Raw genomic sequence first — 24391 nt, forward strand, 5'->3', positions numbered from 1 at the left:
ATACCTCTAGACCTTAAACGCCCCTTACGGCGATATGTAGCATCATCTCATACTCTCAGTAGTCTTAACCAACCACTGTAGCATTAGTACTTAGTACCATCATGACAATTTTGAATGACAAAAAAAGTTAAATTTTGTATAAATGTTTTTGTTGTGTGAATTGACGCGTGAGGAGGAGTGGGAAATGTGAAGAGGATGGAAGGGCTAGTGATGAAGGCAAGTGGAGGCAGCAGTGAACATGTGAACAAACGGTCCCTTTGGTCGTACGAGACGCGTTTCATCCGATGTTACTTCTTTCGCCTCCAGCAGAAAGGAATTGCGAGGAAATTACTTGGGTAGATAAAATCCACTGGGCGGATGGAATGACAACGCGCAACAAAGACCTCGAAGCCACCAATTCACAGACACGCCTCGTGCCCGCATAAACAAAGCAAGAGCTCCAGGCAAGACACGACATTGCACGCGTCCGCGTCGTTTGATTGATGCACCGCACGCGTCGCGCGCGCGTTCTTCGTTGAATGGGAAAAAACCAGGTGACACGACAACAAAGCCAAACAACCCAGCGAAGCCGACTAATTAAAACCCAGAGCGGTCGACATCACTTACCGAGTTAACGCCCCTTGCCTTTCGACCACCACCACCAACTCGACACCACTTCGACCTTTTGAGTCGCCACATAACAACTCACCAAACACACCTTACCCAACAAACTTAGAATAAGATGTCTGGACGTGGAAAGGGCGGAAAGGTGTGTATTCCTTCGTTGCCTTGTCGTGGAAGCATGAGCTGACGACAGCTGTAGGGTCTCGGAAAGGGCGGTGCCAAGCGCCACCGTAAGATTCTGCGTGACAACATCCAGGGTACGTCTTTTCCCTCCCCTTCTGCCCTGCCTGCAGTCGTAACTGAAGAGCGCGCGTCATTCTAGGTATCACCAAGCCCGCTATCCGCCGTCTCGCCCGTCGTGGTGGTGTGAAGCGTATCTCTGGTCTCATCTACGAAGAGACCCGTGGTGTCCTCAAGATCTTCCTTGAGAACGTCATTCGTGACTCTGTGACTTATACTGAGCATGCTAAGCGGTGAGTGCTTGTCTTGCTTTCATTCGTTCCCTCCTTCCCGCTCTTGGTCCCGCCGTTGCTTCGAAGGGCAGTGTAACTGACAACCCTTGATTGATACCAACAGTAAAACCGTCACCGCCCTCGACGTCGTCTACGCACTCAAGCGCTCCGGCCGCACCCTCTACGGTTTCGGTGCTTAATCCACCCACCCACCTACTCTGGCTCTGGCTTTCGGATTCGCCATACCATTTTTCCTTCGCTTCTGCATCGCATTCTTGTCATCTTTTTCATCCCTCGCATTTCTTGCTGTCAATTGTAAATCTATGTGTATATGTATGCCTATAGGCTGGTTATGAACCTGTATAATGAATGCATCGTCGTAATGCTGAATATTCCTTGTGTGCTGAAGTGAGTTCTTGGGGTGAGATTCGGGGGTGGGTCAGCCAGCGGAAGGCGGGGATCACAGATTCCCATCCCTTCCATGCCACACGTAGACCCCTTCATCCAAACTGACTCGATTCCGCAGCGCCCACCCCAACCTCGCTCCATTCCCACCCACCCAATGTGCACCTGCCTCCAGCCCCCATCTCGCCCCTTCGAGCTTTCGAGGGTTATGGGCATTTTTCGTCTCCACCTCCATCCCACACACCGGATTACTCAGGCTACTCGACTCCCCCGCACGGACCATCGAATTCTGGCCTTTTCGATGCTCACATGACCTTTTTGATGGAAGGATTTGGGTTTGGAGTGGGTTGGTGTTTTGGGTCGCGCGCGGTTGATGGAGAGGTACGAGGAGGAGGGGGTGGGTGTTTTGTGTGGTGTTTGGAGGGGGTATGGCTTTGGGAGAGTGGGTGGGTTTAGATAGTGGGGTGTGTGTCAGGGAGAAATGATAAAATACAGAGCAAGTGAGAGAGACGCCTTGTGTAGTTCAGAGTGGAGTTGGCAGTTGCAATGGGTGCGGGGACAGTGGGGAAGTGCTCAGACTATTGGGTCTGTCGAGACATTATTGAGAGCTGTATATCCTCGATGACTACGTTTTGAATGCAGATATTGACCGTAAGAACACAAGTTGGCGTTCAGAGGCGATGGGCGACCGCGCATGCTTGACGTGGAGTGTGACCCAGGTCCCAATTCAGGCAGGAGCGGACCCATTGAGGTTCCCACGAAGAGCGGGACTCTGCGCCATCAACTGCGCCTTTCGTGATCAGAGCGCGCGCTGGCTTGCACCTTGACTATTTGATGCGCACACGCCTCCTGATTTACATCTTGGCACGCTCTTTGACTCGAATTTAGGTGTCGTGTCAATGGGAGTCTGGTGTCTAACACTGTAACAGGTAAGAGCTCAGAATGACTCGAATCGGAGGTATCGAACTGAATGTTTCGGCAGGAACTGCTTGATTTCTACCACTTGGGCTGGGAAGGGAAGGGACCCTGGCAGAATCCAAGCTGAACGCTGCTCCACGGTCCGTGGACTGTGGTTATATGTAACGTAGATTGGTAACGGGCAAGCCACCGTGACTACCCCCTTACCCAAACCCTGGTGTTCTTGGCCGCAACGGACTAGCGGTCAGTGGAATGAGCCCCCTCGTGCCGCTGACGATTCAACACGTTCAGAGGGCCTCATGCGTTGCATGCGAGTCAGCCCTGCAACCCAGAAAACATAAAAGCTGTGTCGGAATTGGAGTCTGGCGCTCTTTGTCGTGTTCTTCTTTCGGCCCCTTGGACGACGTGCCTCTTTGGTTACGAGTCGTTTCTTCAAGACAGTAAACTATGATATTTGGTCCCGACTACACTGTGGTCCATCCTATGCCTGGGCTAGGCAAGCCGCTGGACTATGTGCCCAAGAAAGACGAAGATCCGTTGTATATTGACGATCCGTTTCCGTCTGCACTCGATGTCGAAAACCTTGACCGTGCGCTGTGAGTTGAACTTCATTCCGACTTTTTGACTCTATTGACGAGATCGCAGCCTCCCGTTGACCACGCTTCGTGAATTCAGCATGCTACAGCTCATGAATGCGATCACGGATAAAGAGAATTGGCATATTAAGGTGCGTCTAACATACTATGTGCGTTGCGAAGGACAGCGTCTTCATTCTTCATCCATCCAGATATTCGACGACGCGATCGCGAGCAAGTGGAAAGCAGAGGCTATCGAGGCCGCCCAAGCCGCATTCCGCGCGCAGTACGCGAGGGAGCTTCGCCGCCCACCGACGAACCTCGACACATGGCCAATCCTAACCGCCCCACGAGACGAATCCTCCATGACTCCAGCCATGGCCGACTTTTGCATCGCCGAACTCCGTCACAAAGCGCGTTCTTTCCAAAACTCTCCCAACGGAGCGATTGTCGTCTACAACGGAAACGTTGTAAAATCGGATAGTGCTGTATCCCCCGAGGTCAAAACTGCGCTGCAGAAAGCTGTCGAACCGCTCGAGAATGTACCCGCTCACCAGAAGGACTGGCATCCGGGTTCTAGAGAGCAGGTGCTTGACCTTGTGCACCCGAGCTTGTTTCCGCTGGTCTATGGATTGTCCAAGGTCCTTCCTGTTGGTGCCAAAGCAACTAACCTTGATGCTCACGATGCCATTAAACGGTCTGGGGAGGGCGACATCATCCCCATTCCGGAGGCACCTCCCCCTCCGAAGAAACTCTACAGTTACCAGGAAATGGGGCCCTCGAATACCTACAGCACCAAATTCCAGTGGATGCCATGCGAAGTTGATATCTCGGGAAATAGAGCCAAGTAAGTCATCATCGCCCTCTGGCCATCTGAGCCTTCCTGAGCAATGTCATCGACATTCCTAGGATCCTGTCGTATATCAACAACCTACATCCAGAGAAACACGGCGAGCTATACCGGGTTATCGAGGACGTCATTACGGCCGCTATCCCACTCTGGGATCTGACTCTTGCCCCATTGGCAGCCGCCTCCTTCCAGTTCCCTCAACGCATCGTTTACACGGGGGTCGAATATGACCCTGAACCGGAAGACATCCCTACGGACCAGAGCGGCCTTCCTGGAGATGTGGACGACGATAATTACTGGGACCTTCGGAACGAATGGATTCGAAGGTTCAGGAGGGTTATCCTCCCCGACGTTGAGAAGCCTTTTGACGCGGAAGAGTTTGATAAGCCCGTTTCGTTCTCGCTTAAGAACCTCGTAAAGGACGGTCGACCGCTTCAAGTTATTGTGAAACTTGCAAATATCGAGTTGACGCCGGAGAACCCGAGATATCGTGGTGGGACTTGGCATGTCGAAGGGCAACTGGTGAGAACACGAGTGGATCGTTTCAAATTTCTCGACTAATCTTTGTCCACCAGAACGAACGTATCGTCGCCACCGCCCTCTACTACTACTCATCTGCCAACATCACATCGTCCTCCCTCGCGTTCCGGCAATTATCTCAAGTAAGGGACGCCGACGACATTTACTACCCACAGAACGTGCATGACTGGCTAGACGACATCTATGGCTGCCGCAATGAGCATAGTTCTGCCCAGGACGTTGGCAGTGTCGTCACGCATGAGGGCCGCCTTCTGACTTTCCCCAACATCCTCCAGCACCGCGTCCAACCTTTCTCGCTCGACGACAAGACTAAACCCGGCCACCGCAAGATCCTCGCGCTCTTCCTTGTCGACCCTCACGTTCGCGTGGTCAGCACCGCTCACGTCCCAGCGCAACATATCGACTGGTGGAGGGAGGACTTGGAGATCTCCGGCGAAAAAGATGGGAATCAGGCTGGTTTGGCAAGACTTCCCGTTGAGATTCGGGATTATGTCTATGACCAGGTGGACGAGTTCCCTATTTCTCTTGTCGAGGCGAAGAAGTTGCGAGAGGAGTTGATGGAAGAGAGGAAGAGGTTTGTGTTGAATCACGAAAACGCGCTGGACAATGTGATCTCGTTCTCCTTATGTGAACATTGAGCTGGGATCTTCGAGCAGAGTCTTATTTAACGTGGTTGAGGGGTCGGATTTTGTTTCCTCGCCGAATGTGCGCGAAATGCATTCCGCACTCTAATTCTGGTACTGATTTTCTTCCTATACGAAGGCTGAACCTAACTTTATACCCTCGTGGAATCTTACACTGCTTTGAAAGATCAGAACCCTTTTGCTCATTTCACCAGCCCGATATCCCCACTGTGGTTCGCGCATCTCACAGCACCTGCAATGTTGCACAGCACTTTGTCCAGCTAGGGGCCGACCTAATCCCGGAGGCAATCTCAGAAGTGTATATATCTCATGGAAGCAACTGGTGCGGGTGGTTCCCTAGCTTCGTTCTTCCCCTCCATCTACCACTACACTGCGTTTTTGACAATGCTCCAACTCCCCGAAGACATATTCCTGCACATTCTCAAGCAGCTAGACGTCGACTCGGACGAACCGACGATCCGGAATGCTTCCCTCGTATCGACCGCATTTCGGGAACCGTGCCAAAAGCTCCTCTTCTCAACTCTGAGGCTCAAACCTCCCAAATCCTTCAAGTCCACTTACCGGTACACTCCCGGAGCCCGCCTCCTCCGACTCCTCAAATCCTCACCAGTAATCATGGGCTACATCCAAGGAATCACCATAATCGACTCCACACCCGGAAGCGGCGCAGACCAGCCTAGCTGGCTATCCCTGGATGGCCGTCTAGCCGAAGCTCTAAACCAACTCTCATTTGACAAAATCCGCCGATTCGAACTTGCGATGGAGTACAGGCTTCATTGGAATCACCTTAATGCACCGATACAGAAGACTATATTGGCGATATGCCGTTCCCCGTCCCTCGTTTCGCTGTCTTTGACGTGTGCGCCAATCGGGTTGGTCAACCTGTGCGGTCCGGCGTTGAAACATCTCAAGCTGTACGACGTGGGGATGGTGGAGCTCTCGAAGAGTGTTGGAAAGGACTCCTCGACGGATCAGGGCACGCAGAAAGCGCAGGATAATCCGGATCCTCCAATCATTCAGCTAGAGTCACTGTCCCTCCACGACCGCCGCAACCTTTCCGCCGTTGTCGATTTTATCCTCCAGCCCTATCCGAGCGGAAAGCTCGATGTTAGCTCCCTCAAGAGGCTTTATTTCGCGCCGTATGCCTTGAGCGATCATGGCCAGGTCGATCGTCTGGTACGGGCACATCACTCTTTGCCTGAGGTTTACTTGGAATAGGTCAGTTATTCTCTTCAATCTCATGGAATCAAGCAGAAGATTTATCTTGGGTCAGGTTTTCTTGTGATAACCTCTCGTCGAAGATTCGTCGAAGGTCCCGGCTATGTGAGATATATTTAGCTAAACGAGTGGGTTCACCGCACTCTTTCTCGTTCCACACGCTGAATGATCTGCAGGATTAGAGAAGTAGGAATACCGTTTGGCCTAGGAAGAGGTAGACAATAATAGGAGGGTATACACAGTCATTGTAGAGTACAAATACAAGGTAGCAGTACAAACAGTCCCAAAGGGCGCCTAACCGTCCACACGACCAACGTCCTTTAAGAAGAAAAAGGCGCGAATATCCCCCACTTTCCTTAAACCCCTGGATTAGTTCATCCTCCCACAAGGTCATCAATCCACATACTTGTTTGTGCCCTCAGCGTCAGCATACCCGACGCCTCAAGCTTTGGTATCGATCTTCGAACTTCATCGGCGATTTCATCAACGAAATAGTCGAAGAAATTGTTGACTTCAATCCTGACAGACTTCAAATGCGGGAGCCTCGCTTTGTTTGTCAGAAATTCGTCGACATCTGCCCATGAATCCACGTCCAACCGTGTGGTATCCTCGACGCCGTAGTCCATAGTGAGATGGAAATCTTCGATTGTATTGGAGCGAGGGATAGTATTGAGGATCGTGATGAGGGATGGGAGTGGGTCGAGGAAATTCTCCTCCTCTGGATCCACACTCCCGGGATCCTCAGCTGCATAACACTGGACGCCCAACCTTCGCAACTTTGGCAGCAAAGCGAGGTTAACGTTATTGGCGTTCACTTCCTCGTCTCCGGAACCTACGGCTGAAGGTTCTGTTAGGCCGCGAGACGGGAACATCTTGAGTTATAGGCATGCGTACCAATAGTCGTCGGACGCCCGAAAGCGAAAGTTTCCAACGAGGAACAACAAGCCTCCAGTAACGTTAGAATCCATTCGGACTCGTTGATACATGGGACCTCCATCTGCAAATACTTCAGACAATGCAGACTTATCCCATTCTTTTCATCCAAAATCCAGTTCATTGCCGCAGGGAATCCGGCGTGATCTTTCACGTAAAGTCGTTCAATTGTAGTGGGCGATTTTGGTGCCTCGAGCGATAGAGGGGTGTCGAAGTCGATGTTAGTGCTTCGTTCCAGTGCAAGTTCCCGAAGCGACGATCTAGTCGTGTTGAGCAAGGAAATCGGCGCTTTCGAAAGCGAGAGTGACGTCAGCGATGACGAGTTGCATATCTTGACTATAACCGCCTGAATAGTGGGTGGAAGGCGGGTCCATAGGTCAGGAAGATGGCCTCCCTGGAACGAGAATCGTCGGATTTTGTTGAAGGAAAGACGATTGAGGGCCTCTAGGATCATAGGATCCTTGGTGAGCCATGTAGCGCGGCTACCCGCATAATCCCCTTGAATGGAAATCTCGGTTGGATACCCCGCAATGGCTGGATTGGAGTCGAACAACTCCAGCAGGGTGCTACCCGGAGCGTAGTTGGCACGGTTAGACCATGGAGGAGGTTTAAGTTCCAGGACAGAGAAGAGAACCCTTTGACTAGGCTCCCGAAAGGCAGAGTGAACCAGGGATGTATTTCGCAGGGAATCCCGGTCGTCCGCGAGAAACTCTACAACGTGGACCAGGAGCTCTGGAGGTAGGTTTGCTACTCGATTGACTTCCAGTGGTTTGACACGTCGTTTGGCCCTAGATAAGACTGAGATTAGTGATGAAGATAAGGATATTGGCATGTATCGTTTCGCCGCCGAGGTATTATTGTGATGGAGAGGTGGAGACAAGATGACAGTCGTGGATAGGAAGCCCCTCTAATGAAACTTTCCGCTCAAACGATCGCGGTGCCGAGTCGAGGAGCACGGCAGTGCGTTCAAGGTCCGATGGCCTGCATACCGCCAAAGGCTGGTCCTACATCGAAAACTGGCCAGGCTGTGTGAGACCTTTTACGAGTCAAGCCTAATATCTGCGTTTGGGAGAAGAATGTACCCTCACAGCAACTTACAAAACCAATCAGGCCTCCCATACCCAAGGGCGGCATTGGACGGCCATCCAATCGGAGTCTGGATCGGCAGAGCCTCTCCCCTCGATCTTCAAGCTTCAAGTTGTCAGGCGGAATTTACACTCCAAAGTCAATATCGTCATTGCCTGAACTGCCTAGTATACACTTTGTTAACTCGGACATCAGTGGGGACCAGTTCTCAGAGTACAAAGCGGAAAATCAGAACTATACAAACTAATCGCTGCACGTTATTCCACCTCTCTTCTCGCTTAGGACCATCGCCCTCACGCCCTGCGAACCAGTCGAAGCGCTTCCCAATGCAGTACCATTGCTTCCTATCCACCGCACCCTTCAAACGACCCAACTCACTAGACATCCGAATAAAGCTGCTTTCGACCAAGGCTAGCCAAAATCGAGGCCCCGACTTGATAGATGAGTTCAAGCCAGCATCGCGCTCGGGGTGTTGCCAAAGGTGCCGATAGATGTCATGAAGAACGTTGGCAAGAACGACACTGCTGAGGCCTTTGGCGATGAGATATGCAGTGAGGTAAAGGGAAGAGAGTAAGTTGTCGCCTAAAGGGAGGACGATGAACGGGAGCGCAATGGCAAGGAGAAGATACTCGGCACTGTTGGGTGCATAATCTCGATAGGTGAGTTCGGGGAAGCGCGCCACCAGCATCCCATCGCCATACGCCCACATGTAGAACCTCCAATACGACCGCTTGCCATTATTCCAATATGGGTGAGTAACGCGCACCAGCGGCGCTGCTCCAAACCCGGACCCTCCCCTTTTGATGGACACCTCCCTCTTCAAGCGGCAAAAGTCGATGTCTTCTCCTCCACCAGTCTTCGGATATCGAAGGTCGTATTCAATCCCATCCTTGATGTTCCGCCGGGCAATTAGGTTCGCAGTGACACCCCAAGGTACGTCGTCCTCAATCTTGGTGGCGATGTCCCAGAAGTAGGTGACGCCGGCAAGGTGAACGGCAGCCTGGAAAATGGTCTCGCTTTTCGGGAAGACGGTGTTTCCAACAAATCCGGCGGCGTCTGGGTGTTCGCGAATGACCTTCTCCGCCTCGAAGAGAAGATCGGCATCGGGGACGATGTCATCGTCTAGGAAGTACACCCATTCTGCAGACGACTCCGACATGCCACGATTTCGTGAAGCAGAGGCGCCAAGGTTGACCGAGTTGACGCGGATGCGAACGTCCGGCCGACGGCCATAAAGAGTCTCGAGTTTGAGAATCTGGGGAGAGCTGGGGTTGTCGACGATGATGATGAACATGATTGTCAAGGTTGGCGAGTGTTGGAGGGCAAGGATGTTGGAGATGATAGCGAGGTCGACCCGGTAGCATGGGATGACTACATCGAGGGTAAGGGTGGGCGAAATGGATGGATTGAAGGATCTAATGTGGGAGTCCACTGAAGAAACCGCATTGGTCAAGGTATCAAAGGTCCAATCTCGGGCGCGCTGCTTCGCGTACCGTGCATCGTCACTACCTCCAATGCTGTTCGAAAGGCGCAAGTCGACCATCCTCGAAGCGTTCCACCGCCGGTAGAGCTGGAACAAGAAAGGGTCCCCGTCTTGATTGATGAAGATATCTGGAACGACGACACCGTCAAAGATCTCCATATGTCTTCGATGGATGATGGGGAAGGTCGGCATGCCGGGGAAAGATGTGTCGGTGAAGGCGACGCAGCCGATACCAAAAGGGACACCTTCGTGCTCGGCGATTCGGTGGAACTCTCGTCCATCTTTCGCATCCACCCTTCATCCAAAATGGAAACGTCGTCGCCGAACAGCCCATAGTAGTCGCAACAGTCGTCGAAGGCCCGGGCAGCGCAATCTCTCCACAGCGAGCAAACATGGCCTCGAGGGTAATCGCAGATAAGAGACGTTACGTCGGAAAAGCCGTGGCTACGAAGGAGAGCCTCAGCTTTGTTGGGACCCTGGTCAGCGAGGAGGAATTCGTCGTCGTGGTCGATGGCGAGATAAATAGCAACACGGTATCTCTTGCCACCGAGCGAATGAAGATCTCGCCAAGTCGTATCCGAAAGGGACTGAGCAAATTTCCCTAAATTTGATAAGCACGACTGGGGAGACGTTCCTCCTCGGGAAGTGATGGGTAGTAGGATGGCGAACACAGTTGCCTCTTCCTTCAAGTCCACGACTTTGCTCGAGAGACACTGCAGAAGCAACGTTTCTCGAGCCAAGCCGGATTCTCGTTGAGAAAGCAATCTCTCCATCTCCTTTTCCATCCAGGCGCATGTCTTCGCCATCCCCACATCCAAACTTGTCGACGGCCTCCAACCAAGAACGCGGGAGACGCGTTCGTTGTTGGAGTTGCGGGATGCCACGCCAACGGGTTTGGTGGTGTCAAAGGAAAATGAAACTCGACCGGAATCTGCACGAGCAACTCGAAGCGCCAGTTTGGAAAGACGCAGAATCGACACGGATGTGTCGGAACCGATGTTCAGTGGGGAGGAGTAATCGGATGCGAGGAGCTTCAAAAGTGTATCGACGGCGTCGTCGATGTATAAGAAGCTGCGCTGTTGCTGACCATCGCCCCATATCTCGAATGAATGGGATGATCCAGCACCCAGCCGTTTGAGAGCCAACGCCTTCCGCAACATAGCGGCAGGCGCTTTCTCCCGACCACTGTTCCAAGTCCCGCCTGGTCCGTAGACGTTGTGAAGACGGGCAATACGAACGGAGACCTTGGACGAAGCCTGATGGAGCAGGAGCTCCGTAGAGAGCTTCTCGAGGCCATAAAGACCTTGGGGACACGGTGGGGACTCGGAAGTGGCATCGCGATAGACGTCGTCTTCGCTTAGGGACAGTGGTGTCGCCGGTTCGACGGATTGCTGCAAGTGTAACGGGTAAACGCAGGCAGTCGATGCGTATAGGAAGCGCTTAACGCCGGCCTCGATGGCGGCTTGAAGGAGATGCAATGTCATGAAATGATTCTCGGCATAGATCCTGAATTCGTTGGCCTCGTGGATGGTCCCCATGCCCCCCATATTGGCGGCGAAATGGCAGACAATGGAGACACCATCCACAGCTGAACGGCAGGTGCTGGGATCACAGAGGTTGCCGATTATCAGTTCATGGCAAAGATCCCCTTCGGGGAAAGTGGGCTTTGGTGACTGGTCAATAATGCGAACGCGATATTCTCCTGAAGAAATGAGCCTTTTGGCGAAATGCGAGCCCTGCAAATGGACGAGTTTAGTGTTCTATTCTGGCGGTGTGTATGGCATACTAACAATGAAACCATGGCCCCCCGTAACAAGGACGAGCGCTTTTTCCATGTTCGCATGAGTGGACATGCTCAATGGAAGAAACTGAAGATTCGACTTTGTAGTTGGACGCTTTAAATAGTCAGTCGGCGGCGTACAATCAACTTGAATGCACCTGGATGAACCCACATTATCCCCCAGAGCTTCGATTCCAAAGCCCAGACGTGCTCGAGGCTCTCACACGGGATTGTCTTCCTAGCTGCGGTAAACGCCCCAGTCGTCATTCTTGAGGTCATTACGACTGAACATCCAGTCGGATATCATGGTACTCCTATCATATCAAGCCTTATTTGAACTGCGGAGCGTCACAAGGTGGCCTTAGGCGCCTAATAGAAGGGTGTTTGCATCCAAAGAACGTCTATTTCCGACAACCTTCAGCTTCGTTGTTATAAATCATGAGAATTGAAGACCCACACAGGAAGTTTGAATGGATCTACGCTGACGAGCGTCTAGATAACGGACTGCGCAGAACACCAGAGAAGTAACTTGGAGGTGCCTAGGCGAGGGAACCTTGTCCGAGCAGCACGGGACACCGAATAAAGCGTTCTATAAAAGAACTCCTCAGGCATCCAGAAGGAAAGCAAACGAAACGAAACACGCACCATGACACAGGACAACAAACCTGTTCCTGATCCGTCTTTCCGTTTCACCGATTCACAGGACTGGTTCTCGCATAACATCGAGAGTTGGAAAGCGCTCTTGCCCATCGTCACTAGAAACGATCCCCGCATTCTCGAAATCGGCTCTTGGGAGGGTCGTTCCGCCGTGTTCCTCGCCACCAACCTCTGCAAAGATGGCGAGATCGTATGCATTGACCATTTCGACCTATTCAACACAGACGCCGGGAAGGAGCGGTACGAGCGCATGCAGCACAACCTGGGGTTGACAGGAAAGCGCTTCCGCATCCTCCCAGAGTTCAGCTTCCCTGCGTTGATGAAGTTGCTCGAAGAGGAGATGGGAAGGGAGGATCCGGGTTACGACTGGATTTACGTGGATGGATCCCATCGCGCAGACGATACCTTGTTGGACGGGGAGTTGGCCTGGCGATTGGCGAGGAAAGGAGCTGTCGTCATTTTCGATGACTACCACTGGGACGCTACACCTGAAGACTCGGCGGAGCACCCCAAACGCGGCATCGACGCTTTTCTGAGCCTCCACAGAGGGGAGTACGATATGCTTTCTCGACCTGAGAACTACCAAGTCGTACTGAAGAAGACGTCCGAGATGCGCATCGGGTTCCTCATCCCCCACTCCCAACCCATCACAGCGACTCAGGTCGCAGCCTTCGGATATAGCATCAACATCGCGACTGCGACGGATTCTTCATATGCGATGCCAGCCTCGGTGTTGCTGGCTACTCTTGTCAAGCATACCCCTGGCCGGATTTCGATCTACGTTGGGGATTGTGGGATGACCGACCAAGACCGCGACATGATGGAGAGGTCCCTTCCGAAGCGCGACGACGTTACGATGGTATTCATTCCACTCGGGGACGAGACTTTGGCGAGGAAGTGGAGCGGGAAATGGGCGAAGGTGGATTTGTTGGCGAAGCTTCCAGTCGAGAGGGCGCTTTACCTGGACGCGGACATCTTAGTTAGGCGTGACATCAGCGAGCTCTGGCACACAGACCTGGGAGACAAAGCCATCGGCGCCGTAATCGACGTAGGCTATCCGATGGGTTGCTCGGGACTTCCTCGCCGGGAGTACTTCAACTCGGGTGTCCTGCTCTTGGACTTGGCGAAGGTCAGATCCAAGTTGACAGCAACGTTCGACCAGCTCTGCGAGCAGTTCCAAAAGTCCGACCAGGATGCGTTAAACGCGCATTTTGGGGGTGACGACTGGAAGTCTCTCAGCCTCCAGTGGAACGCTCAAGGACTTGGGACCTACGCCTCGTCCTATGCACCCGATCGCCATGTCGTCGACCTCGCACAAATGGACAACCCAGCCATCGTCCACTTTACCGGTCCTCTTCATCCCTCCCTCGCTGATGTCCTGAACCCATGGGTACAGCCCTATACAGCGAAGCCGTGGGGATACGCAGGGAGCCCTGGTCACCCATTTGCTCAAGAGTGGTTCGAGGCTTTATCGGAAACCGTCTGGATGCCCTATTACGAGGACAAGTGGAAACAAGTTTGCCAACAGGCAAAGGAGAGCGCGATTTCGAAGGCGACGGAGGATTTCAAGGCTAAAGTAACCTTGAATTAGTGTCAAGTTCTCCAATTCAGATTTTCGGCTTCACGAACCTTTATGAATATTATTTGATTCTTCTGTATGGTCACAGTTGTTGGTTAGTTGCAGTAACCAGAATATGGAGAAGATTGTTCAATTACGTCTTACCGCACAGTACCCACAATCAGCTTTCTTTTCGACTTGCAGAAGAAACGGAGATCTTCCCAATTGAACCCGATGTGTTGTTTGGCAACAGCCTCTCCAGTCAATCTTGGCGATAAACGCTCAACGTCTGCCAAGGCCTTTGGTCACTGTGGCGCACAACGAGGAGAGGTGTCTCTAGACAGTAGCGAGTACTGATTTCTAATCAGATAACTATAATTATTGTTGAAGCAATGAATTGAAATGGAGTCCAAATGTATTGTTGTGAACAGCATTTCGTTGACGAGGATCAACAAGGGCGGTGTTTGACCCTTCGTCTTGGACCACGATGAGCTCGAAGGGTTCCACGACCGAAACGCCCTCGAAGCCAGCTGGCGCTGGCCGTCTGCCGTCTCTCAACCAACTCGCTGCTCGTATCAACCCAACGCCAGTCGCCAATGGCACCCCATCGGCACCGCGGCCCCGCCTCGCAGCGTCGGTGCTGAGAACTGGATCCACCGTCTCGCTGGCATCGACCGCAGCGTCGACAACCGATTCTATGGCCGTCAACGCCCCGACCACACGATCCGCCTCGCCAGCGGGCAGCGGGGTCTCTGGATCCCCGCAGTCGTCGAATACACCCGTCCCCGAAGGCGGCGAGGCTCTGACATCGGAGAAGCTCGATAAACTCAACCAGGAGAACGCGGACGGTGCGCCTGCGCCGCTCTCGAAGAAGTTCGTCAAGGGATATAAGAACGTGCCCAGTTTGGACGCTATCACGGCTAGGATGGTCAGGACTCGCCAGTTGAGTATAGATGGAACAGCCAGGCCGCCCGAGCCTGAGTTGATTGAGGATCCCAAGACCCCCGGTGTCCAGATGAAGGCCCCAGAGCATCCTCTGCAGTTCCCCTGGTGCGTATACGTTTTATTTTAAACCTTCTATCCAATTCTAACACTCCATTCAGGACGATCTTCCACGACACAAAGGCCAAGTACCCCTACACCCCCGCACTCGCGTCTGGAGAAGCTCCGCCCTTGTCGGCAGCCCCACCCGTCCCAGAGTCGAGCTCAGAATACGAAGCAGGCCTCACCGTCATCGGCGAGTTCGACACCGTCGAGTCCTTCTGGCGGTACTTCAACTGGCTCAAGCCACCCTCCGCCCTCGAGAAAAACAGCAACTACCATCTCTTCAAGTCGGGCATCAAGCCCATGTGGGAAGACGAGGCTAATGCGAATGGTGGAAAGTGGGTTTTGACGATGAAGAACAACCCTCAGTTGCTCGATCGTTGCTGGTACTCCATAGCTATGGCCCTGATCGGTGAAGAACTCGAGGAGGGAGACGAGATCTGCGGTGCAGTCGTCAGTCTTCGCACCAAGGTCGACCGTATCCAGCTCTGGACTCGAAGCAAGGAAGACGTGGAGAGGCTCAACGCTATTGGCAAGAAGATGGTCAAATTACTGGATGTCTCTGAAGCTGATGGTATTGGTCTTGAATTCCAAGTACGTGCTCTGTCCCCTTCCGCAATGATTCTTACTGACGGATTGTACAGTACAACAGCGACGACCGTCCTCCCCCGAACAAGTTCTTGTCCATCTCGGCACTGCCTCAGACATCGTACAGATCTTCCTTCCAACCTCAGCCTGGTACACCAGTCGGCGGTCCCGGTGGCGCGTTTGGAAGCTTCGGCATGGGTATCGGTGGTGGGTGGAAGGGTGGAGCCAAGCGAGGTTGAAGAGTTTGCTATTCCCCAACGTCACAACCTTCAGAATTCGATATCCAGTTCAGAAACATGCAATCCTTCAAGTGTCTCCTTTATAATCAAGTATATCCTTCATTACAGTGACCCAGTGTCCGCGTAACAGAATCCATTTTTGTATAGTACTCTATGGTGGCTCTCGCCTAACGTATATCAATGAAGTTGGTTCAAGGTCGTTTTTGAAATCATTCGTAGCCGGCGGGGTCTGACCGCGAGACTCGTCAGCCCGTCAAAGGGTCTAGCCTGGCTTCACTACCATTGATGAGCCGTGTCGTGAAGAAACCAGACCCCAGAAGCGACATGAGCGCGAGGCTTCGGTGCGTCGGTCTGTCGTCCTGACGTGGGTCTAGGTATGCGACGAGCGTGATTATTCCTCTATTGCGAACTTGGACCAGGATCCGAGAGGGAAGGAGGATGCGCGATTGTGACGGGCGCTGAATCGCAGGGGGTTCACCACTCTTTCGGACGAGTTGGAATGATTCGAGGGTTCCATCTTCAATGCCATAACGACGGGCTGTCGATTGCTTCGGGTTCTCCTGCAAAATTAGGTATCAGTCTATATTAAACCTTCGGCGACCTTGACCGCAGCTTCATTCACATACCAGGGAACGAAGTCGAATACATCCCAGAGTCCATCAACTCCGGCATCAAGTCTTCAATCCTCGGAACAGCTTCCTCAAGCACACCAAGAAAAGTCCCCTCATAGTCAAACTTGACACGCCGCAAGTTGGGGAACCTGTCTTTCCTGGTGAGGACATGGTCCAACTCCATCCAGTGGCCGATTTGGATGCCTTCAGGCTCGAGCATGTCGAATTCGATTGAGATGTAGAAGGAGGAGAGGGCGTTAGGGGTGGGGAGTGTTTCGAGGACGCGGCAGATCCAGGGGATGGGGTCGACGTAGCATGATGAACCTTGGACGGAGTAGTACTCCTCGAAGCTGAGGTGTTTCAGGGAGTGGAGCTCGCTGAGGTCGAGGACGTTCATCGGCTGCCTGCCTGACCTGTGTACTAATTCGTTTCAAGGAAAATGAGAAACGTTCGAGAGCTGTAAAAGGAGGAAGAGGCTTACTTTCGTACCATGGGCAAAGCGAGAGTACTTCTAACGAGGAACTGCATGCCTCCAGCAGACGTGGTATGTGGTCGTGGTCGTTCAGAGAGGAGGCTGATAAGTGGAGTTTCTCGAGGGACTTTAGAGTCACTTGATTCGTCGATTCCGCGAGGAGGATATCCGCGATTGAGGGGAGGTCGAAGGCATGATCCAGGCGTAACGTTTCCAATTGCAAAGGTTGCGTTCGAGCTGAAGCTCCCGAAATAGGCATGTCTATGTCGGTTTGTAAATCGACGTCTTGAAGCTCCAAGTGCTTTACCGTTGGCGCGCATAGGCCCATCAAACCAATGGGAACCCAGGCCAAGGAGAGCGAGATGAGAGCTGGCGCTGTACACAGTCCCATAAGAGCCTCTTTGATAGGCGCCTTGAGATGGTTCCAACTAGCGCGGTACCCTCGTTTGATAACGACCCGACGGATCTTATCGCGCGGAAGGCGGTTCAAGACCTCAGGTAGGTCATCGTCGTCGGCTAGCCAACTAGGGTGTTGCCAGTCGTGTCTGTCCTCTGGGGTGTCGAGAATGACGACTTCCTGAACGTAGTCGGATAGTGCGGGGTTGGAATTGAATGCTTGGAGAAGTGTTTTCCCCGGAGTGTACGGTGGTCTTTGAGGTTGTGGGTCTTTCTGACCTTGTGGGTGCCTCAGCTCTAGCGTTGAGAATATGAGCTTTTGACAAGGGTGCCGAAATCGGTTGGCTGCCAGGCATACGTTCCGGAGAGTGGGTATGTCGTCGGCGAGGTGATCCAAGATGTGTGACAGTAGTTCCTGTGGTATTTCTGACATTCTTCGACCTAGAGGACTTGGAAGTAGGAAGGAAAAAGATGGGGTGAACAATGGGAATGATTTCTAGTTCGAACCAACGTTCTCAGGCCCCTCGGATCGGAGGCTTTCTACCTAATTCAGCTCCGCTTAAATGTCGGGCGCTTGTTGATCCTAGGCTCTCTCTTACAGCGAATAGAACGAGAGAGCATTCCCCTAATGCTCATTAGATGTGGGAGAGACTAGCCACTAGTTACTGTTTAGAAGTGGACGGGCGTTCCTGCAGTCCTTTAAAGAGCCAACCTCGACGGCTACTGTAATGACTACATTTCTTCAATACTTGGTCTGTGTAGTATCTGTACTGACTGTAGTAGTAGCAAGGGTATTGAACCGAAGCGTCTCAATGTCCATCGTCGAACTGAAGCGTCCATTGTCGATCGAGTACCGACACCTGGCCTTGGAGCCAGAGGAGGAGGCTGGTGATACGAACTTGGTAGGTCTTCCGGCGCCTGCGCGGAGGTTCAGCACCAGCCTCGCCGACTACATTGTAGGAGGGCCTGGCTGTCAGATATGTGTGACACTGAGAGAGGAGATACAAAACTTACAGAAAACGAGTGGATGACGACATGCCATCTGAAGTAGCGGGTGTCAGTTTCTTTCTAGTTGAACGGGGGAGAGCCTCCGACGTACTGCATGATCATGGGGTAGGCTCCTTCGTGAACGTAAAGAAATATCGCTTGTAGAGCCATGGTCACTTGAAGACCATTCCCTTGGGCGTCAGTATAAGGAGCCCTATGTTAGAGGATCTACTTACGAAATATGCTGTTTGCCAATGAACCGTCATATTCAGAACACACTGTAAGTTCGAAAAGGGTTTTGTTAAAAACTCACACAAAGTAGCAGCGAGCGCCGTCCCGGACTAGGATGACCATAAGTGGAGAAATGTTCTTCGTCTGGAAGCAGGAACTGAGATCTAACGTCCCATCGGGGCCCCGGAGAGATTCAAAGAACTTGTACAGGGTCATCGCGAGGAAAATGACTGTTGTTTGTCTAGTGGTTAGTAGATCTGTTTCCACCAAGGCCGCGTCTTGAGATACACTCACAGGATCCGACCATGGTAGGTATCCTATCCAATTCTGTCAGTGAACGAGCAACGAGAACGAGAAAAATACAAGACAAACCATAGGAGGAGTGTTCGAAGTTTAGCTCCAGGTGACTCGGAAACGAAGGTTTGGCAGCCAAGCGGATACGGAAAGGGGAAGATGATGATATTCTTCGCCGAAAACGGCATGTCGATAGCCCACCAAAGCCCCCAAAAGTACAACTACATGGTCGATTTTCATATCTCTGCACACGTATTCAGAGGGCAGACTTTGAAGAGACGGCTTACCGAGAACTCCACTGCGCGGGGCGACTCTTTCAGCGAGAAGTCGCTATTGAGGGGGATAAACACGACTCACTGGCACTGACCAAAGCCAAAAAGGCAAGCACTGTTCCACAAAAACAAGTAAGTAAAGATGCGATTTAGGCATCGGGGTTGTGCTAAGCAGAGTGTAGACTTACCAATCTTACTGTTCCCATAAAGAGCGTATATACGGAGTGTAGCGATTACGCTTACAATCAAAATGTAAAAGGATTGACCAGCACTGCAGGACTGTCAGCCAAAGTGAACCCACGATGAGGAGGCTTGAACGCACAAGGCATCAAAGTATAAATAGCCCTGACAGCTGAGGGAAAGGGTCAGGATTGCATCGTCGTGATGGACCCAAGAAACGGAACGTACAACTGTTACAGTTAACGTGGTCAGTGGCGTGATCATCATAACGTAGCAGACGCAGACGACCTGGGTATGCATATCTTACCTCGAGACTTGGTTGCATGGACATGACTGAGAGTAGACCATGAGGGGGACGTTGCATCGGCCACCATGCAGTGGGCTCGCTCACCTATCAGCTTTACTCTAATAATCGGCCGGATCGTTAGAATAATCAAGCATGTAATTCGCGGAACACAACGTACACAAGATACACGATCCCCCAATATCTTCCCAGCAGATATGCAACCTTCAGTATACCCCACTTTCGGTTTCTGCAATTCACGAAGGTTGGTCCGATGTGCGTCAGCTTACGACAGCAGGGGGTCCTTACTTCCAGACGTATCGCATCTAGGAGGAAGTGCCAGGGCCAAGTCACCCCTCGCCATTCAGCTTCAGATAATCAAAGCACTATACAATTACTACTCACCTCGTCCTGCAACGTCCAAAGAATGTCCACAAACAAAAACGCGACTGCCCCCGCTAATCCAGGGTGTCACGCCCTACCGGTAAATCTCCATACTCTCGAAGCGACACCTCCGAACTGAGAATACGCACCCGCAGAGAACCGCCCGTCTTGACTGAGCTTCATGAGCCTGAAAACTTCTGTCAATGCCCCCTCGGGCAAGGACATGGGGGAAGTCATGGCGAAAGACTGGGACTCGAGGGCCCGCCGAAACATAACAACAACCACTTGCTGCGGTACTTATGTAGTAGATAAATCCAGGAACTCTGGTTAGCGCGACACGAGCTCGGTTCTTGGGGTTCGAGTCGTACATCAGTACTTTCTTCGATCAGTATTATTCGATGAGGCACCGGCTCGGCAAACGTTGGGACATCCATCACCAATCAAATCGGGCTGGGAGACGACCAGCGCTTAATTTGCCATCGGAAAGAGCAGGAGCAGTTGCGTAGTACGTACAACGTCGATTGGCAGGGTCTGATAGTACGCATAGTACTTATGTACCAACTAATTCTCTTATTTTATTCTGTGTGCAAGCGTCAAGGGGGAAGGGAACCGTAGGAGAGCCGACCCCATCAGCGTCGCTGCCACAGTACTGTCTGACTTTCGGAGGCTGTTCCCGGGATCGAATAATCCATCGAACAATAAGTATGTACATAATACTGACTGTACGCTACTGTACCTCGCTCGCTTCTCACAAGACGAATTGATCAACAATCCATCTCGACAATGTCCGTGAAACCCGAGTGTCGACAAGCGTCGATTGGTGGAACCAGGGTTTCAATCCCCTACTTATGTATTCGGTAGCTCGACCTCGGTGATCTTGCGTAACAGTGACGTACCGACCGAGAGGATATATGCTACTTTGCTGAAGATGAAGTTGCCACGGACGTGGGTTTAGGTCAGTATCCTGCTGCGCTCATGTGTCACCCCTCGTTCCTAACAGTGTGGCATGACACATCCACGGACAGTGGAACCCGCCCACCACGTACTACTAACCTGTCCCATTACTTCAAGTTGCTCTCCACTCCCATGCTCTCCGACCCTTGCTAGTCCTCCTCTCCGAGTCGGGCGTGCCAAGTATTCTGGTTGAAGCAAAACGACACCCGTCCAACGTTCAGCTTCATGCCCTACACATCAGAAGCCCAAAGAAGAACGATTCGACTAGGAAGAAATACGAATTTATTACTAGTAGATCGAAAATATTACGCTGCCCCAAGACTGTGTGTGAGTATTCGATCCTTCACTGCTCCTCCTCCAGCATACTAGCAGTCACAGCGACAGCACTCTCCGTCTCCGAAACGCCCGCCTCACTAACAGCATCCTCCCGGTCTTCAGACGATGATTCGGCACCTTCAGGCCCAAGGAGCTTCTCCAATTCGGCGACACGGCGTTCCCATTGGTCGACTTCGGCGAGCTGTGGGTAAGGTGAAGGGAGACGAGAGTGAGAAAGGCTGGACGGGGAAGGAAGGATGCAAGACGAACCTTGGCTTCGAGCAAGTGGATCTCGCGGTCGACGCTCAGCCTCTCCTCGGCGGTTCCGAGCCGCGACAGGGTCCATTCACCGGTACCCTCCCCAGTCAGGGTCAAGAGTTGGGTGTGGTACTTCATCAATGAAGGTCTACAAGTAACACCAAGTCAGTACCAAAGCTTCTACAGTCGCTCAGGAGTTCAGGAAGAGAAAGAAACGCACCGCAAAGAGATGGTAATCAAGGTGATACCTAGAGACTTGGCAGCCTCGTACATCCTTCCCTCAACATCACTCGACACCGCACTCGTGCACTCATCCAACACCGCAAACCGGGGGCGTTTGTAGAACACGCGAGCCAGACCCAACCTCTGCTTCTCACCGCCGCTCAGCACGTCCCTCCACTCCTTCCTGGTCGTCCACCCGCCCTCACGCTCCTTCAAGTACCCCAAGAACACACTTTCCAAGATCTTCTGGAGGTCTTCTTCGGTCTTGCCGGATTTGAGGAAGTCGGAGTAGGTATCGGGGTAGATGACGTTCTCGAGCAGGGAACCGGTGACCATATACGAGCGCTGAGGGACGACGAAGAGGGTCTGGCGGGGTTTGTTGTTCTCGAGTTCCTCATCAGAGGGCGAAGGTCGATAGACAGAGGAGTCAGTGCCAAAAGCGGGCCAGAGACCAGCCAAAACACGGGCAACGGCAGTCTTGCCCACGCCATTGCTTCCGGTAATCATGAGATGCTCGCCGGGCTGGATGGTGAGGTTGAGGTTGGAAACGAGGTCGATCTCTCCAGAGTCTTCGTCCGCGGAGGGGACGCGGACATTGACGTTCTTGAGGGAGATGGATTCGTGCTCGACGCTGCCTGCGGGTGCGTTGATCTGGACGGACTGGGGGAGGGGTGGGAGTTGGTGGAGGGTAGAGACGAGGGTATAGATGCGGGTGGTCAAACCGGCGAGTTCGAGGAGGTCCTTGTAGGCGTACATGAGACGGCCACCTGCATCTGCCAGCGAAAGGAGCAGACGCCGGTTGGAAATGTAGGTCTCTGTTCGGCCTGCAATAGCATCGTCCTTGATTGCCCGTTCGCGGGCTTCGTCCTTGGTCGTCGTCTGGATACCAAGCGAGCGTTTGGTGCGAGTGAACAACAGAGGAACAGCGATGAGGGCGTAGCCAGCAGCGGACCAGAGGTACTTGATAACGTAGTCCTCTGTCCACTCGTACGCGACACGGATCTTGTAAATGGAGTTGACGTGCTTGATGAGGCGAAGATAGGCCTTCGTGAGGATATCACGCTCTCGGAAGCCTCCATTGTAGAATCTGAAAGGAATATGAGCAACGATACTGGCAAGCTACCTCGAACCACTTACGCAATCTCTTCGCTTTCCCGACCAACTCGACCCATACCTCGTCGATATTCGCCCTCGAGCTTGGCCTCGATGGTGGCGAGACGGCCAAAGGCGGGGGTGACGGCTCGGAGCAGAGCCACAGTCGCGTAGTAGTTGACGAACAGCAGTACGGAGCCCCGGACGCCCAGTGACCTCGAGAGTTGCCACGTGAAGAGGAGAAGATCCAGTGATGGTTTGAGAAGGTTGCCGCTGTCGACGGGGTTAGCAAAAAGGCGAAGAATGGAACGATAAATGACGCACTAGATTCCTGAGAGAGCTACTGCCCAGGATTCAACGTCAGCAGTGATATACTGCTCGACGCCGTCGAGACCTGCAGAGGGTTTCGAGTCGTCGTCTGTCGAGTGGCCCGATACACGGTAGTACCGTAGATCGGGATAGGAGGAGAGGTAGAGATCGTGCACATAGCGCGTCAATCGTGTTCGCAGGGACAGCGAGAGCAGGGATTGGAGATGGCGAATCATCGAGTTGGTATAAGTGCTAGGGATGGCGAGCAGGAACCAAAGCCCAAGTCCCTTGAGGAACCCTTTGCCGTCCGCCTTCACGAGATCCCTCACAATCCTTCCGTCTAATTTGGCGACCAAGATACTGAGGTATGTTCGGAGGACAAGGAATCCGGAATGCAGAGCAATGAGTGCAACCTCTTTGCTCTTCCATAGCGGACTTCGACCTTCTCCTTTCCAACTGGAAGGCGGCAGAACGATGCGAGTGAGGATGGCGGTCAGTTGTCTCACGAATGCAAAGTCGATATTGGGTTTGGTCTTGGTTTGAACTGGGAGTAATGGGAAGTGTTTCTTGTCCTTTTCGAACTTCTCCTGGGGTATTGGGCGTATTGGAACCTACGGAAACTCGTTAAATTGCTTCATACCTATCGGAGCGAGATGAGTCTCACCTTGACGACCTTTCCGCGGTATGGGACCAACAGGACCTTGGACTCGTCATCGTTCGGGTCCTGCTCATAAACCTGCTGCAGAACCTGGAGATTCTGCTCAGGATCCAGTTTCTTCTGCTTCTGCTTTCCCTTTGCCCGCGACGCTACGACCTTGATGCCTTCCTTGCCGATAGAAACCAGCCTGGATCGGAGTAGCAGCAAGACAAAGAGTGCCAGGTATACAGGCCTCCGCTGGGCTTCAGGAAGCCTGATTGGTTTTGAGAAGATGGCCATGGTGGCCTATGGTTGAGAGTCGCAAACCAACGTTGGCTCCCTTCAAGAGCTTGAATAACACAGGTGATCGTCCGCGAACATGTGAATACCGACCAAACCCCAAGACGCCCTGCGTCACATTGGCCGTCGGAGCCCGCGGGCCGCTCTCCCGGGTTAGCTTCGGGACGCCCGACTCGGAGGGAGAGAAACCAGGGAAGGAGGTCGGAATAAGGCATGAACCCTCGGTCTACACGATGGTCAGAGCATAGGATGAGAGGACCTTGAGGTTGTATAAGACTGAGGAGACTCACCCGGAGCACTGATCCCGCGTGAGAAGAAAATCTTGGTTCTCAGTCCGCGAAGGGTAGTTTGAGCTTCAAGTGTGCGTACCAAGGACTTGGAAGGAGAGCCACGGTTGCCTAGATCGTAGTGAGGTCATAATAGAGACAATGAGAAAAAGTAGCGACGAGGTTGAGAGGTGCTATGTCTGGTAGGCCAGCGAGCCATTCTCGCCGTCCGAGAATTTCTCGGAGGAGGATGGGTGACCGTTGACGCGGCCAATTGAGCCCCGACCGCATTCTGCCACCATGTTGGATGATATCGAGGATACAGGACGCCATGCACTTACCCAATAGTACTACC

General features: G+C 52.6%; 9 protein-coding genes across 9 annotated transcripts; 5 read left to right on the top strand and 4 right to left on the bottom strand.

The window, feature by feature from the left end:
- Nucleotides 1–649: 649 nt before the first annotated feature.
- On the top strand, nt 650–1445 carry CC1G_05458 (histone H4). The gene is made up of 4 exons (XM_001838853.2): nt 650–748; nt 803–860; nt 926–1076; nt 1180–1445. Exons 1-4 carry the CDS (start codon nt 722–724, stop codon nt 1253–1255), a joined length of 312 nt encoding a protein of 103 aa, XP_001838905.1. The 5' UTR covers nt 650–721; the 3' UTR covers nt 1256–1445.
- Nucleotides 1446–2825: 1380 nt separating this feature from the next.
- On the top strand, nt 2826–4981 carry CC1G_05457 (hypothetical protein; the record flags this gene model as incomplete). Its single annotated transcript, XM_001838852.2, has 5 exons — nt 2826–2974; nt 3024–3105; nt 3166–3800; nt 3863–4325; nt 4379–4981. 5 exons carry the CDS (start codon nt 2826–2828, stop codon nt 4979–4981), a joined length of 1932 nt encoding a protein of 643 aa, XP_001838904.2.
- Nucleotides 4982–5296: 315 nt separating this feature from the next.
- CC1G_05456 (hypothetical protein) lies at nt 5297–6205 on the top strand (the record flags this gene model as incomplete). The annotated part of the gene is made up of 1 exon (XM_001838851.2): nt 5297–6205. One exon carries the CDS (start codon nt 5297–5299, stop codon nt 6203–6205), a length of 909 nt encoding a protein of 302 aa, XP_001838903.2.
- Nucleotides 6206–6312: 107 nt separating this feature from the next.
- Nucleotides 6313–7077, bottom strand: CC1G_15735 (hypothetical protein; the record flags this gene model as incomplete). The annotated part of the gene is made up of 1 exon (XM_002910260.1): nt 6313–7077. One exon carries the CDS (start codon nt 7075–7077, stop codon nt 6580–6582), a length of 498 nt encoding a protein of 165 aa, XP_002910306.1. The 3' UTR covers nt 6313–6579.
- A 1355-nt stretch (nt 7078–8432) lies between these two features.
- Nucleotides 8433–11508, bottom strand: CC1G_15736 (NAD-dependent epimerase/dehydratase; the record flags this gene model as incomplete). Its single annotated transcript, XM_002910261.1, has 3 exons — nt 8433–9794; nt 9941–11443; nt 11494–11508. 3 exons carry the CDS (start codon nt 11506–11508, stop codon nt 8433–8435), a joined length of 2880 nt encoding a protein of 959 aa, XP_002910307.1.
- A 625-nt stretch (nt 11509–12133) lies between these two features.
- On the top strand, nt 12134–13735 carry CC1G_05454 (glycosyl transferase; the record flags this gene model as incomplete). Its single annotated transcript, XM_001838849.1, has 1 exon — nt 12134–13735. One exon carries the CDS (start codon nt 12134–12136, stop codon nt 13733–13735), a length of 1602 nt encoding a protein of 533 aa, XP_001838901.1.
- A 443-nt stretch (nt 13736–14178) lies between these two features.
- CC1G_05453 (eukaryotic translation initiation factor 4E-1A) lies at nt 14179–15762 on the top strand. Its single transcript, XM_001838848.2, has 3 exons — nt 14179–14752; nt 14806–15340; nt 15391–15762. Exons 1-3 carry the CDS (start codon nt 14190–14192, stop codon nt 15571–15573), a joined length of 1281 nt encoding a protein of 426 aa, XP_001838900.1. The 5' UTR covers nt 14179–14189; the 3' UTR covers nt 15574–15762.
- A 330-nt stretch (nt 15763–16092) lies between these two features.
- On the bottom strand, nt 16093–19316 carry CC1G_05452 (hypothetical protein; the record flags this gene model as incomplete). Its single annotated transcript, XM_001838847.2, has 16 exons — nt 16093–16133; nt 16200–16604; nt 16666–17349; nt 17411–17501; nt 17828–18001; nt 18067–18094; nt 18152–18230; nt 18276–18283; nt 18353–18500; nt 18565–18587; nt 18643–18785; nt 18852–18862; nt 18922–18951; nt 19025–19107; nt 19159–19181; nt 19245–19316. The coding sequence occupies 16 exons, from the start codon at nt 19314–19316 to the stop codon at nt 16093–16095; spliced, it is 2043 nt and encodes a 680-aa protein (XP_001838899.2).
- A 1664-nt stretch (nt 19317–20980) lies between these two features.
- Nucleotides 20981–23770, bottom strand: CC1G_05451 (ATP-binding cassette transporter; the record flags this gene model as incomplete). The annotated part of the gene is made up of 6 exons (XM_001838846.1): nt 20981–21154; nt 21223–21358; nt 21431–22519; nt 22570–22797; nt 22849–23444; nt 23498–23770. 6 exons carry the CDS (start codon nt 23768–23770, stop codon nt 20981–20983), a joined length of 2496 nt encoding a protein of 831 aa, XP_001838898.1.
- Nucleotides 23771–24391: the final 621 nt, after the last annotated feature.

The sequence above is a fragment of the Coprinopsis cinerea genome (assembly GCF_000182895.1).
Source record: "Coprinopsis cinerea okayama7#130 chromosome 11 map unlocalized cont3.11, whole genome shotgun sequence".
NCBI classification, from domain to species: Eukaryota; Fungi; Basidiomycota; class Agaricomycetes; order Agaricales; family Psathyrellaceae; genus Coprinopsis; species Coprinopsis cinerea.